At 42.0% G+C, this 16248-nt stretch overlaps 1 protein-coding gene across 1 annotated transcript in view; it reads left to right on the forward strand.

Annotated features, from left to right (window-relative positions):
* Nucleotides 1-16248, forward strand: part of polg2 (polymerase (DNA directed), gamma 2, accessory subunit) — a 57976-nt gene that overhangs the window by 5843 nt on the left and 35885 nt on the right. Inside the window, exon 3 of the mRNA XM_080209431.1 lies at nt 15655-15784. Coding sequence (XP_080065557.1) covers nt 15655-15784 — 130 coding nt within the window. The remainder of the gene's footprint in view (nt 1-15654; nt 15785-16248) is intronic.

A 16248-nucleotide genomic window follows, 5' to 3' on the forward strand; every position in this document is an offset into this window, starting at 1 on the left:
CCACTTCTCCGCCCAGTCTTGCATCCTATTGTTATGGTTCAGGTCGTGATGTGGAGATGCTGGCATTGGACTGGGGTAGGCACAATAAGAAGTCTCAACACCAGATTTATTTGGTAGCACAAACTTTTGGAGTGCTGCCCCTTCATCAGGTGATATAAACCTGTTGGACTTTAACCTGGTGTTGTGAGACGTCTTACTATGGTTCAGGTCAGAAACTTGTTTTATGGAGCTCACTTGGACAGTAAGTTTTGCTTCTTGAATTTGGCTAGGATAGGTATGATATGTTTCATTTCAGGTATGATTCAAATGACCCACTAGGGAGCTTTTATCAAACAAAGTTTAAGAATATAGTTAACATGTATAGGTAAAAAAAATTAGCAAAAACTTTTATCAATTACAAACAAGAAACAGAACAACTACTAATGTATAACCCTTAACAAATATATCTAACCTGTTCCAATCATACCAATCCCATTGACAAAAGATCCTTTACACACGTGTGACACAACAAAGACTAATGCTCACGTAATACTGGATTTGGTCCCTTGAATGAAGTTTGCAGATCTCTGGACTCAGAACAGCTTCCCAAAACACCAGGAACTCTGGGCAAGTTCCCCCTCCAGAAAAGCATGACCTTGCTTTCAGATGACCAGCAGAATTTCCAAAACTAGGGAGAGGCAGACTTCTTTTCAGCTCGATGGTCCTTCTAAAACTAAAACTCAAACTGCAGCTCCAAACTGAAAGTGAAAAAACTCCTATCACCTGACCTGCCAACCAGTTTTTTCCTCCTAACAATGCAGAGTCATAAACATCTGAGTAAAACTAAACAAAGCTCCTTTTAAGCATCAATAAAAAGGCATCTCCAGTCAAACTGGTACCATAATGATCTCAGCTAAGGCTGTGAGCTGAGAAACACTGACTGTGAGCTGCAGAGATCATGATTTTAAAAAAAATCTTACAGGTATACTAACATTGCACCTTTAATATCATATTCAACTGCTTTGCTGCTTTCAAGATCTGTGAATAACTACCCCAAGATCCATCTGTTGTTCTGAGCTTCCTACTGTCTTGTCATTCATTAAATACTCCCTTGTCATATCACTACTTCTTTGAGTGCATCACCTCACACTTATCAGGGCTAAATACCATCTGCCACTGCTGTACCCATCTGACCAACCAATCTATGTTTTCCTGTAAACTACAACCTTCACTAACCACCCTGCCAATTTTGGTGTCATCTGCAAACTTGCTCATCATTCTCTCCCCCCGCCCCCGCCGACCACAATCCCACCCACGTCCTATCCCCATATCTCTACATATTTACCCGCTAACCCCTCTAACTTACGCATCTCAAGACACTAAGGGGCAATTTTTAGCACGATCAATCAACCTAACCAGCATATCTTTGGATTAAATATCATTTATGTATATAACAAACAATAAGGGCCCCAGCATTGAACCTTGTGGCACACCACTGGGCATTGGCCTCCAGTCACTAAAACAACCTACTGTCACCACTTTTTGTGTCCTACCACTAAGCCAGTTTTGGACCCATCTCGTCAAATTTCCCTGAATTCCATGTGCTTCAACATTCTCAATCAGTCTCCCATGTGGGATCTTGTCAATGGCTTTGCTAAAATCTATATAACTATATCAACTGCACTTCTCTCATCCACACACTAGATCACATTTTCAAAAAATTCTATCAAATATATTAGGCAAGACCTTTCTTGACAAAGCCATGCTGACCATCCCTAATTAACTCAAACCTCTCCCAGTGGAAATTAGTTTTCTCCTTCAGAATTTTCTCCCGAGTCCCCCTACCACTTACGTGAGATTCACCAGTCTGTAATTTCCTGATTTATCGCTACCACCCTACTTGAAAAGTGGAGTCACGCTAGCCATTCTCTAGTCCTCTGGTGCTTCCCCTGTGTAAGAAGTCTCACAACACCAGGTTAAAGTCCAACAGGTTTATATGGTAGCACAAGCCACTCGCTTTCGAAGCACTGCCCCTTCATTAGGTGATTGTGCTTGTGCTACCAAATACACCTGTTGGACTTCAACCTGGTGTTGTGAGACTTCTTATTGTGCTTACCCCAGTCCAACACTGGCATCTCCACAGTATGGGTCTCCCTGTGGCCAGACAAGAATTAAAAATCTGTGTCAAAGTTCCTGCAATTGCCAGCCTTCCCTCCTGCAGCAGCCTGGGATGCAATTCACCTGAACCTGGGGATTGTCCATTTTTAAGCCCAACAGAGTCTTCAATACCATCTTATTTCCTATGTCAAACTGTGCAAGTTCCTCACAGTCCCGTTTCCTGAATTCTGTACCTATACGTTTTCCTTTTCCTGAGGGAAGACCGATGAGAAGTATTCACTTAACATCCTTCCAATGTCCTGCGGCTTCATACACAGATTGCCCCCTTGGTCTCTAATGGGCCCTACTCTTACCTTGGTTAACATCTTTTCTTTAATGTATTTATAGAATATTTTAGGATTTTTCCTCATCTTGTTCACAAGTCCTTATTCATACCTCTTTTTGCTCTTTTAATTATTTAAGTATATACATTAGTGCCAATGGTTGAAAGAGTGAACGGTTAAGGTGGTGGATGAGATGCTGATCAAAGGCTGCTTTGTCCTTGAGCTTCTTAAGTGTTGGAGGTGCAATCATGCGGGCAAGTGGAGAATTTTCCTTTGCATTCCTGACTTGCAGATGGTGGACAGGCTTTGAGTAGTCACAAGTTGTGTTGCTCTCTGCAGAATTCCCAGTCTCTGACCTGCTCTTGTAGCTACAGTATTTCTAAAAACGTAAAAGGTGGCAGCACATACAGCCTTTGAATCCTGATCTGGTTTCTATGTCCCTCGACGTTCTTGTCTGTTCCCTATTAACTGTTGGCTTCCTTGCAATTCAGCCTCGAATATATTTAAAGACTCAGCCTTCAGAAGCTCACTGGGGCAGCCAGTTCCAAAGATTTGCAGCCGTCTGAGAGAAGAAATTCCTCCTGACCTCCATCTTAAGTGGGTGTCCCTTATTTTGAAGCTTTGCCTCCTAGTTCTAGATTCCCTTACCAGGGAAAAGGCGCACTCAGCGTTTACCTGAGCCTGCGTGGCACAGTGACAGGGACCCAGGCTCAATTCTGGCCTTGGTTGACTGCTTGTGTGAAGTTTGAATGTTCTCCTTATGTCTGCATGGGTTTCTTCTGGGTGCTCTGGTTTCTTCACACAGTCCAAAAATGTGCATGTTAGGTGGATTGACCAAGCTAAATTACCTTTTAGTGTCCAAGTATGTGTAGATTAGCAGGATAAATGTGGGGTTGTGGGAATAGGGCAGGTGTCAGAGTGGATGCAGACTTGATGGACTGAATGAATCAGAGAATCCGTACAGTGCCAATGAAGCACCTTTGTTTTTTTAACTTTGATAGCCCAACTTTTCCTCATAAGACAACCTTTCATCCCACGAGTCATACCAGTGTATCTTCTCTGAACTGCTTCCACTGCAAGCATATTCCTATTTGAATAAGGAGGCCAAAATTGTATGCAGTAGCTATGGTTTCACCAATGCTACAACTGTACAGAGCATGACTTATCCATTTTTGTACTCCATCCCTAGCAACAGAAACCATTCCATTTGCCTTTCTAATTACTTGCTGAACCCACAGTCTAGCTTTTTGCATTCTTTGTATGAGAACACTTAGATTCCTCTGTACCACAGCTTTCTGTGATCGCTTTGATTTTCAATCCTTCCTACCAAAGTAACTTCACATTTTGCCACACTATTATCCATTTCCCAATTTGGTAAAGAAAAGAGGGCTAAAATAGGGGAGGGAAAGAAAAATAAAGAAAGTCAATAAAGAAATAAAAGGTAGAGAACAGTTAAAAATGAAATGAAAATTTATTTTTCTTCCTCTCCACTCTTTCCCCCTATTTTATTCTCCCCTTTCCTTACCTTTTCCCTTCCTTTGTTTCCTCTTTCCCTTTTTTCTCAATTTTACCCCTCTCCCACCCATCTCCCCCCTTCCCTACATCTTCATCCATCACATCTAACCCTCTTATTTCAGCTTCTCTGCCGTTTGGCAATTCACAGCTTCTATTCTCTATATGGACTGCCATTAGCAGCCTTTCCCCTTGATTCCAGCTGTGACTCGTCTTTCATTCCCTCACCTGACAGTATAAATATCTCCCACTTTCTATGCCTTTTAGCTTTGACAAAGGGATCATCTGGGCTCGAAACATCAACTCTTTTCACTCACAGATGCTGCCAGAACTGCTGAGATTGTGCAGCATTCTCTCTTTGTTTCAGATTCCAGCATCCGCAGTAATTTGCTTTTAACCATTTATATATAATTGTACTTGTGCGGGTCCAGATACGTTTCTGATCATTGGTAACCCTCATGGATGTTGATGATTCAGAATTCAGCAATGTTTGTTGCCTTAGTGCAAAAGTGGAAATGGCTAGATACTCTTGACGATGGCCATTGCGTGGCAGTTTGTGGCATGAATATTACTGAATTCTTTGTGACAGTATCTGTGGCGTTGTGAATGGTACTGAACATTGTAAAATCAGCAAGTGAGTGTGTCCTGACCTCATGACGGAAGAAAGGTCAATGATGAAGTATCATAGAATTCCCACAGTGCAGAAGACCATTCAGCCCATTGACCATAATCCCACCCAGGCCCTATTCCCATAACTCCACATATTTACCCTGCTAATCCTCTGTCACTAGGGTCAATTTAGCATGGCGAATCAATCTAAGCTGCACATCAATGGACTATGGGAGGAGCACCTGGAGGAAATCCACGCAAACACAAGAAGAAATGTGCAATCTCTACACAATTAGTGACATGAAGCTGGAATTGAACCCGGGTCCCTGCTGCCCAAATAGCTGAAGATGATTGGCCCTAAGACATTATCCTCAGGAACTCCCTCTGTGTTCTGGGGCTGCTATGATTGTTTTCAATTGAAATCATTTTCCTTGAATTTTCCAACTATGGGAGAGTTTCCTCCAATTTCCATTGATTAATTTTGCTCAACTCCTTGATGCCAAGGTCACTCACATCTCATCTTTGAAATGCAGCTCTTTTTGCCCATGTTCAGATCAGACAAAAGTCTAGAACAGGGTCTCCCTGGCAGACCTAGTCTTGTCCACTTGGAGCATGTACATCTGGTACTCACCGTTTTAATTTGTGAATGAAACTTCCAACTGCTGCTACGCTGTTCAACTCCCTTTCTTTCCACGATCTCATTGCTATAACCAAGGCAATAAACAAGGTTAAGAATAGCCTTAAGTAGGTCACTTACAGGCCAAATGTATTGACACATTTATCCAATGACCCTGACAGGCCTGTTGTTCTTTTTCGCTTGGCACAGATAGTTAGCAACTATACAACTGTTTTTGTTTGTCTTATCGCTGACAGTTTTGTTTAATTTTTTTCAGAATTGTAATGCTAACCTTTTGGTTCCCAAATTCAATTGTGTGATTTATAACAATATGGCTTTTTAAATCATTTTCACTGTACGCACTTCATATCTGCTGTTTGCTTAATAAAAACTTGTCTGTTATTTAATCAATTAATATTATGAAAATGTTGTGAAATTAAGGAGCATCTGGAAGTTTCCCCAAGAATGTTTACTTTTATTTGATGAAGGGTCTACTAGACGTGAAATGTTAGCCTTGTTCTCTTTCCACAGATGCTGTTACACCTGCTGGGCTTTTCTAGCATTTTCTGTTTTTGTTTCAGATTCCAGCATCCACAGTAATTACTTTTATATTTATTTTTATTTGATTTACTGTCTTGGTTATCATACTTTGAAGGTGGTTTCAGTGATGTGCGCTGAAAGATTGTAATTGACCCCCTATGTTAGGTTTGATAATACTGAAGGAGGCATGTCTCTATTGAGACCATTTACTCTTTATTGGACACATCCATCACTAGAAGTTTGGATTCTTTACATTCCAATCTAAAACAATGCAAGGCAATTCCCAAAAAGGATGCAATTGACCTGTTGGAGAAAACAGGAAAACTTACCAGCGTTCTGTGTGGGTAGGCTGGAGTGCAATGCACTCCAATAATGCCTGCCTGCAGTTGGCAGCAGTGTCCATGCCTATAATGTTTGATCTGGGATAAGTGACTTGTACCTCAATGGAAGAGTGCATGCATTTTATATAGGGCCAATCAGAGTTTCTACAACATGGATTTCTCAGTATCCTGATGTGACCAATATTAAGAATGAGGAATATTAAGAGGAGGTTTGATGAGGACTTGTCTGTTGAGGTAGTATGGGCAGAGATTAGAAATAGGAGAGGAGAGGTCACCCTGTTGGGAGTCTTTTATAGACCTCCTAAAAGTTCTAGAGAGGTTGAGGAAAGGATTGCGGAGACGATCCTGGTTAGGAGTGAAAGTAATAGGGTAATTGTTACGGGGGATTTTAACTTTACTAATGTTGATTGGAATTGTTATAGCTCTAGCTCGTTAGAGGGGTCAGTTTTTGTGCAAAGTGTGCAGGAAGGTTTTTTGACTCAGTATGTAGATAGGCCAACTAGAGGTGAGGCTATATTGGATTTGGTGCTGGGAAATGAGCCAGATCAGGTGTTGGATTTGGAAGTTGGTGTGCATTTTGGTGATAGTGACCACAATTCGGTTACGTTCACCTTAGTGATGGAAAGGGATAGGCATGAACCTCGGGCCAGTGGTTTTAGCTGGGGGAAGGGTAATTATGAGGCTATTAGGAGAGAATTAGGAATCATAGGTTGGACTAGGAGATTACAGGGATTGGGAACGTCCGAAATGTGGAGTTTTTTCAAGGAGCAGCTACTGCGAGTCTGTGATAGGTATGTCCCTGTCAGGCAAGGTGGAATTGGTAAGGCTAGGGAACCGTGGTGCACCAAAAAAGTTGATTCGTTGGTTAAAAAGAAAAAGGAGGCTTATGTTCGGATGAGACGTGAGCACTCGGATAGTGCACTAGAGAGCTTTAGATTGGCTAGGAGGGAGTTGAAGAGCGAGCTAAGAAGGGCTAAAAGAGGACATGAGAAGACTTTGGCTGATAGGGTTAAGGAGAATCCTAAGGCGTTCTATAGGTATGTCAAGAACAGAAGGTTGGTTAGGGCAAGGTTAGGGCCAGTTATAGACGGCAGAGGGAAGTTATGTGTGGAACCGGAGGAAATTGGTGAAGCATTGAACCAATATTTCTCTTCGGTGTTCACGCAGGGGGACATGGATATAGCTGAGGAGGACACTGGGTTGCAGGGGAGTAGAATTGACAGTGTTACAGTTGATAAGGAGGATGTGCTGGATATTCTGGAGGGTCTGAAAATAGATAAGTCCCCTGGTCCGGATGGGATTTACCCCAGGATTCTCTGGGAGGCAAGAGAAGTGATTGCAGAGCCTCTGGCTCTGATCTTCAGGTCGTCGTTGGCCTCTGGTATAGTACCAGATGATTGGAGGTTAGCGAATGTTGTCCCATTGTTTAAGAAGGGGAACAGAGACTTCCCCGGGAATTATAGACCGGTGAGTCTCACTTCTGTTGTGGGCAAGGTTTTGGAAAAAATTATTAGGGATAGGATTTATAGTTATTTGGAGAGTAATGAGTTGATTGGAGATAGTCAGCATGGTTTTGTGGCGGGTAGGTCGTGCCTTACTAACCTTATTGAGTTTTTTGAGAAAGTGACCAAAGAGGTGGATGGGGGTAAGGCAGTGGACGTGGTGTATATGGATTTTAGTAAGGCGTTTGATAAGGTTCACCATGGTAGGCTTCTGCACAAAATGCAGATGTATGGGATTGGGGGTGATCTAGGGAACTGGATTAGGAATTGGCTAGCGGATAGGAGACAGAGGGTAGTGGTTGACGGTAAATATTCATCATGGAGTTCGGTTACAAGTGGTGTGCCTCAGGGATCTGTGTTGGGGCCACTGCTGTTTGTGATTTTTATTAATGATCTGGATGAGGGTATAGTTGGGTGGATCAGTAAATTTGCTGATGACACCAAAGTCGGAGGTGTGGTAGATAGTGAGGAAGGGTGTCATAGTTTGCAGGAAGACTTAGACAGGTTGCAGAGCTGGGCCGAGAGGTGGCGGATGGAGTTTAATGCAGAGAAATGTGAGGTAATTCACTTTGGTAGGAATAACAGATGTGTTGAGTATAGGGCTAACGGGAAGACTTTGAATAGTGTGGAGGAGCAGAAGGATCTAGGTGTATGTGTACATAGATCCCTGAAAGTTGGGAATCAAGTAGATAAGGTTGTTAAGAAGGCATACAGTGTCTTGGCGTTTATTGGTAGGGGGATTGAATTTAGGAGTCGTAGCGTTATGTTGCAACTGTACACAACTCTGGTGCGGCCGCACTTGGAGTATTGTGTGCAGTTCTGGTCCCCACATTACAGGAAGGATGTGGAGGCTTTGGAGAGGGTGCAGAGGAGGTTTACCAGGATGTTGCCTGGTATGGAGGGGAGATCCTATGAGGAGAGGCTGAGGGATTTGGGGTTGTTTTCGCTGGAAAGAAGGCGGCTAAGAGGGGATCTTATTGAAACATATAAGATGATTAGAGGTTTAGATAGGGTGGATAGTGATAGCCTTTTTCCTCTGATGGAAAAATCTAGCACGAGGGGGCATGGCTTTAAACTAAGGGGGGGTAGTTATAGGACAGATGTCAGGGGTAGGTTCTTTACCCAGAGGGTGGTGAGGGATTGGAATGCCCTGCCTGCTGCAGTTGTAAATGCGCCTAGTTTGGGGGCGTTTAAGAGGTCTGTGGACAGGTTTATGGACGAAAAGGGATTGGTTTAGGTTAGTGGGTCATTGTTGTTTTTTTTTAACTGGTCGGCGCAACATCGTGGGCCGAAGGGCCTGTTCTGCGCTGTAATGTTCTGTGTTCTATGTTCTATGATATTAATTTGTGCGTACAAGGCAAGTAGCAACCTTTCCTAAAATGTACTTTGTAAATAAATTTCCCACATAAACATTGTAGATAAAGAAACCCATCTGAGAGATTTTTAAAATTATAGCGCAGTAAAGAAATAATAGTCAATCTCTTCCCTTTGCTTCTTCAAAGTGTTTTATGTAAGCACGCGTTTAGTATATGGAACAGACTTTATTTGTGCGATAGAAATGATTAGTCTATAGTTCGACAGGTTGAAATCTGATTTTTTTTTCTCATCTCCAACCACCTAACTTAGTTTTGCAAATTCATACTTCCTAAGCATTATTAGTTTGTTGCGAGGATGGTATTACGTGCATAGACAGACCATCGGAATGCTAACCCTAGAGATATCTCAGAACTAAATGATTCTGTAACAATCACCCATGGTTTTTCATTGTAACCTGTGCACCCTTGCATTCCAGTTGATAAGCATCTGGAGAGTGGAATCATACTCCTTGTTCATGTCCTGTTCTGTGTTTTATAGCTATTCTGTTGTTTTACTGATTAATAATGGTGAATATAATTTAATTTGATTAACTTTCAACCCCCGCCAAGAAGTAAGATTCATGAGTGTGGCCTGAATTTGAATCTAGATTGCAAAAGTGAAAGAATCTTTATTTTCTGCACTACAAAATAGTTTCCGATTATTTAATTTTGTCCCAACTATGTACTTTGAACGTATTAGAATGTGAGAATTTCCTCAATGCAGCTCCAGGTATTAGTTGTGCTATTAGGAAGGAAATGGAAGGAGAAAGAATGAAAAATAATAAAGACTTGCCTTACAGTACCAGCTGATGGCAGTAGTGAGGTATTTATCTCCATCCTCAGTGGCATAAATATATTTATTTTCAAAATTTCGATATGGGACTGTGCATTTGCATTACAAACTTTTTTTTAACTTTGAGAAACAATTTTAAACGAAGAGTAGAACAGGAAATTAGATAAATCAGGAAGTCAAGATAATGGGGTGATTAATCTTCAGAAAATCTGAAAGTTAAGGGAAGAGAGGTGCTGAATCTTGTTTAACACCGTGAGAATGAGGGAGAAAATTGAGTTTACCTCTGACTAAGGTAAAGTCACTATTTTATTCTTGTATGGGATACAGATGTCGCTTGCAAAGCTAACATTTATGATCCATTCCTAACTGCCCTTCAGAAGGTGGTGGTGAGCTGCGCTTGGCTATTGCAGATCATCTGTTGCAGGTATACTCACTGTGCTGTTGGAAGGAGTTCCAAGATTTTGTCTTGACAACAGTGAAGGATTGGCAATGTAGTCCCCAGTCAGGGTGGTGTGTGCCTTGGAGGAGTATTGCAGGTGAAGGTTCTCATGCATCTGTTGCCTTGTCTTTTTAGATGATAAAGGTCACAAGTTTGGAAGATGCTTTTGAAAGGGCCTTGGTGAATTGCTTCAGTTTATCTTGTACATAGGTACACACTGCTGTCAATGTGCATTGGTGGTGGAGGGAATAAATGCTTACAATGATGGCAGGGGACACGATTTTCTGGCAACACTTGCCCTTTGACTGGAAAATCCTGCCTGAGGTCAATGGACCTATGCATGGTTCATGTCCTTCTTCCATCTCACTCCTCACTTGAACTTTTGTAGATGGTGAAGAGACTTTGGCATGACATAATGTTGTTAGGGACCAGACCAGAAACTCCTAGGTATTGTACGCAGTTAACCTAGATTCCAACTTTTGCATTTGATTTTGGCATTAGGAGTAACATAAGGTGTTTTGCTTCAGGTATAATGCAATTGACTCACTAGGAAGCTTTTTATCAAATCAAACTTTATTTAAGAACACAGAGTATAACACACAGAATTAGCATAACTTTTACCAATTAAAATACTTGAACATGACAAAGTATAATCCTTAACAGCTAGCTAACTCTCTTGTTTCAGTTTAAAGCAACATCCCCATAGATGTACACCCTTCTTCAGAATTAGTTAGCACAAGAAACAAGTTTGCTTATGTGGTGCTAGCTTTCTAGTCTACTAACATTAATGTACAGAGATCCAGACAGCAGTTTCCAGGGAAGAATATGTCCTCAAAATAGCAGATCTTCAGAGAAATAAGCCTCATCTCTCGCATTTCCCCGTCTCCAGAGTTTACAGAGGAGAAAAGAGAGGCAGTGCGCGTTCTCAACTCAAAAGTAGCATCCAAACTTGAATATTCTGTGTAAATCTAACTTTACCCGTCACATAACCATACCTGTCAATAATCCCAATCAAGCCTCAGTCTGCAAAATTCCAGGGGAAGACCAAGAGTTAGTTCAGACTAAAACGAGCATTCTAGCAATTAGACGCAATTAAGCTACTACAGCAATAACACAGGATGCTGATTATAGACCGAATGGCTCTGAGTGCATAGAACTGCTACAACAGATCCTGCACAAGAACGTAGCTTGAATACATTTCTTAAAGGCAGAGTGTCATCACAAGGTGAGTTTCTCACTGCAGAATTCCCAGTCTCTGACTGGCTGTTTGGTTCAGTTTCTGATCAGAGGTAACCTCCAGAAAGTTGCTAAGGTGTTCAGAGATAATGCCATTGGACGTTAAAGGGAAATAGTTTCTGCCTTGTTGGAGATGGCCATTGCCTGATGCTTGTGAACCACAGAAGTTGCCTGCCACTTAGCAGTTCAAGTCTGAATGTTGTCCAGGTCTGGCTGCATATAGACAGTGCCTGATTCAGTGCCCAAAGACTTGTACTGAACATTGTTGAATTATCAGAGAAACATCCCCACTAGTAATCTTATGAAGGAAGTAATTAACAAAGCAGCTGAAAATGTTTGGGTCTAGGACACTGCCCTGAGGAATAACTGCAGTGATGCCCTGGACTGTGATGATTGACCTCCAACAGCTATAAACGTCTTCATTTGTGCTCCTTTCGGAAGTATTCCCCCAAGTTCAATTAGTTCAGCTCTTTTCTACATGTTTTGGTCAAGGCTGCAAAGCTAAGTCACCCTGATGGAACTCAAACTGAACATCAGTGAGCAGATTTTTGCTGAACAAGTGTTGGGATAGCATTGCCGGTGACACTTTCATCACTTTGCTGATGAGTGTAGACTGGGGCAGTAATTGACTGGGTAGAATTTGTCCTACCTTTTTGTAGACGGGACCTAGCTGGACAATTTTTCAAATTGTCAGGTAGATGTTAATTTTGTTGCTATACTGAAACCGTTTGGTTATGGGTGTGGCTAGTTCTGGAGCACAAGTCTTCAATGAGGGCAAATCCACATCTGGCATGTGTGAGGCTTTAAAGTCCAGTTGATTGAAGTGCAGAACAGGCATGCTCCACAAAAATGAAGGATAGAAATGGAAAGATTCAGGAACCACGGATGGCATTGGAAATTGTAAACTCAGTCGAAAGATAAAAGGAAGCATACATTAGGTTTAGGCATCTAAAAACTGATGAAGCCCTTGAGGATTACAGTGAAAGTAGGAAGGAACTTAAATGTGGCACTAGGAGTGCTATGTCTTTAGCAAACAGGGTCAAGGAAAATTTTGAGGCTTTTTATGCATATGTTAGGAACAAGAGGGTAGCAAGAGGACAATGGAGGGAAGTTATGCATGGAATCACAAGAAATGAATGAAATCCTTTGTACTTTGCATCTGTAATCACCAAGGAGAATTATATGATGATGTTGAGGTCAGGGATAGGTATAAGAATGCTGTAGAGAATGTCAGTATATCAAAGGAGGAAGTGTTGAGTATCCAAAATTGCATTAAGGTAGACAAGTCCCTGGGACCAGATGGATCTGTCCTAGTTTACTGCGGGAGGCAAGGGGAGAAATAATTGGGACCTAATCAGACATCTTCACAACTTCTTTGACCACAGGCGAGGTTCCAGAGGACTAAAGAATAGCCAATTTCATTCCTTTGTTTAAGAAAGGAAGCAGGGATAATCCTGCAAATTATAGGTCGGTGAGCCTGAAGTCCGAGGAAGGGAAGCTTTTGGAGCAGTTACTGAGGGACAGGATATATGGATATTTGGATGAAAATGGACTAGTTAGTGTCAGGCAGCAAAGTTTTCTCTCATGTTTCACCAACTTGATTGAGTTTGTTGAAGAGTGACAAGGAAAATTGATGAGAGAAAGTCTGTGGATACAGTTTATATGGACTTTAGTAAGACATTTGACAAGGCCCCACGTGGCAGACTGTTACAAAAAGTAAACTCACATGGGATTCGAGGTGGGCTGGCTAGATGGTACAAAACTGGATTGGTTAAAGAATGATGTGGGGATGCTGGCATTAGACTGGGGTAAACACAGTAGGAAGTCTCACAACACCAGGTTAAAGTCCAACCAGTTGGACTTTAACCAATTGAAACTGGTTGGACTTTAACCTGGTGTTGTGAGACTTCTTACTTGGTTAAAGAAGACAGAGTAGCTGTGGAAGGGTGTTTTTCAGAATGGAGATCTGTAGCTAGTGGTGTCCCACAAGGGCTTGGACCTCTATTGTTTGTAGTATATATAAATGATCTGAAGGGAAATGTGGGTTGTCTGAGTAAGTTTGCAGATGACACAAAGATTGACGGAGTTGCTGATTAGTGCTGAAGATTGTCAGAGGACACAATAGGAAGCAGATTGGAGACTTGGGCACAGAAATGGCAGGTGGAGTTTAAACCTGACAAATGCGAGGGGATGCATTTTGGAGATCAAATTTAGGTACGAGTTACATTATAAATGGCAAAACCCTTAGGAACATTAACATATAGAGAGATCTGGGAGTGCAGGTCCACAGTTCCTAAAAATGGAAACACAGGTAGCTAAGGTGACTAAGAAGGCATATGGCATGCTTGCCTTCATCAGCTGGGGCACCGAGTACAGGATTGAGGAAATTGTTGCAGCTATATAAAATCTTGATTAGGCCAAATTTGGAATATTGCATGCAGTCTGGGTCCCACACTATCAGAAGGACGTGGAAGCTTTGAAGAGAGTGCAAAGAAGGTTCATCAGGATATTGCCTGGTCTTGAGAGTGTTAACTGTGAGGAGAGGTTGGATCAACTAGAATTGTTTTTACTGGAAAGATGGAGGCTGAGGGGAGATAGAGTCTGTAAATTTGAGGGGCTTAGAAGGTGGATAGTCGGGCTTTTTCCAAGCGTGGATGTGTTAATTACAGAGGGACGCAGGTTAAAAGTGAGAGGGGGAAAGTTTAAGAGAGATGTGCGGGAGAGGTTTTTCATGCAGAGAGTGATGGGTGCCTGGAACGGGCTGCTGGAGGATGTGGTGGAAGCAGGCACATTAGCAACATTTAAGAGGCCCCTAAACGTGTACATGAATAGGGAGGAAATAGAGGGATATGGACTGAGTTTAGTCACAGGCCTGAAGGGCCAGTTCCTTTGCTGTACTCTTCTTTGTTTGATGTTGTCAGTGTCCATAGCCTTTTGCGATATTTAGTAGCTTCTGTCATTTCACGATGTCTCGTGAAGCAAATAAAGTTGACTAAAGACTGGCATTTTGTGATGTTTCTGACCCTTATAGACCAAGAAAGTCTTGAGCGCAATCTTAACTTTAACACTTGCCTGCATTGAGTTGGCTTTTTTCAGTCATGGCAAATATAGATGTGCCACAATTGGTCATAGGTTTGGAAAACCTGAGCTGGGTTCTCTCTACCATTTGCTTTCCCCATGCTAGAAATGCCCATGGGTGAACTATAGAATCATAGAATGCCTATAGTGCAGAAGGGGGCCATTCAGCCTATCGAGTCTGCACCAACCACAATCTCATCTCAGCCCCATTCCCATAACCCCATATATTTACCTTGCTAATCCCCTGACACTAGGGTCAATTTAGCATGGCCAATCAACCTAACCCACACATCTTTGGACTGTGGGCGGAAACCAGAGCACCCGGAGGAAATCTGTGCAGACATGGGGAGAATGTCCACACAGACTGACCCGAGGTGGAACTAAACATGGGTCTCTGGCGCTATGATGCAGCAGCCCTAACCACTGTGCCATTGTGCCGCCATGTAGAACATAGTTATGGAAATAGGCCGTTGATATCACAGGCCTATACTGGTGTGTAAGTTCACACGAGCCTCTTCCCAATCTTAACCTAATCCTATCAACACATGCTTCTTTTCTGTACTTATCTAGTTTATCCTTGAATGCATCTATGTAATCTGGAAAGGGTGAAAACATGGGCATACATCCAAGGGATGTAGGAGAACTAGGCATATAAGTGGCAAAAAAGAATTTGGGATACATGTTTGTTCTTTGGGGGAGGTTAGCAGTTGATTTGGGTTAAGACAGTTGTTGGATGAGTATTGGGATATCTGTGCAGAAAATGTAGTTAACTTCTTTCTTATCTGAAAGGCAAGTATCAAAATTAAAGCCGGTCATGATTTGAGGTTTTATCTCTAGGAGCTTATTATAGATAATATGGCATTTTTTGAAGTCTGAAATTTTTTTTTTGTTTACTTTATTCCAATCCAATCAAGTCAAATTAAAGCTGATTCAGTCGCAACAAGTTGGGACATTCCCGATCCAAGCTGAAAAGACAGGGCTCTCACCACCTGTCTTGGGCTTGATCTACATGGTCCAAGCTGATTGGAGTAGATGTAGCTCCTCCTCCAAAGCTTGATCTAATTTGCATCTTAGCCAAAAGGCCGAGATGCTGCTTTAAAAATTTGCCTCAAATCAAGCTGAAATGTAACCTAATGACTTCAACCAAGTGCAGCATGTCGATACTACACTTGATCTTAGCCAATGCACACCTGTTTCTTATGATCCTCTACAGGAGCTATTCAAGAATACTCTAAGACTTTGAGCCTTGTGAACAGGAAGCTACCTTTTGGCTTGGCTGAGGTCGGGGTGTGTTATCAGCCGTTTTCTACTGGTAAACACCCAACAGTACGCACTGCGGTAAGGTGAGAGACTCCATTTGAGATGCATTAAATTTGAGTTCAGTGAGTAATTAATAAATTGGAAAATGCCATTATTTCATCGCAAGCATAAAACCAGGGTTCAGGGAAGCACATCCTTCTTAGAGTGAAGGACAAGGCTGATGGAATTAGGGAACTCTGGATGACTCGGGATATTGAGGCCCTGGCCAAGAAAGGAGGAGGCGCATGACATGCAGTTGGTATCAAGTGAATCCCTTGAAGAGTATAGGGGGTGGAGGAATAGAGTTAAAAGAGAAATCAGGAGGGCAAAAAGGGAACAAGGAGAAGAAAGAACAAAGAAAATTACCGTACAGCATCAGGCCCTGACACTAGGGTCAATTTAGCGTGGCCAATCAAATCCACCAACCTTTGTGTTATCTGCAAACTTACTAATCAAACCAGTTATGTTTTCCTGTTTTATATTTTTAAATGATTTGGAGGAAAACGTA

The sequence above is a fragment of the Carcharhinus amblyrhynchos genome, chromosome 21 (assembly GCF_965287045.1).
Source record: "Carcharhinus amblyrhynchos chromosome 21, sCarAmb.v2.hapA, whole genome shotgun sequence".
Classification (NCBI taxonomy): domain Eukaryota; kingdom Metazoa; phylum Chordata; class Chondrichthyes; order Carcharhiniformes; family Carcharhinidae; genus Carcharhinus; species Carcharhinus amblyrhynchos.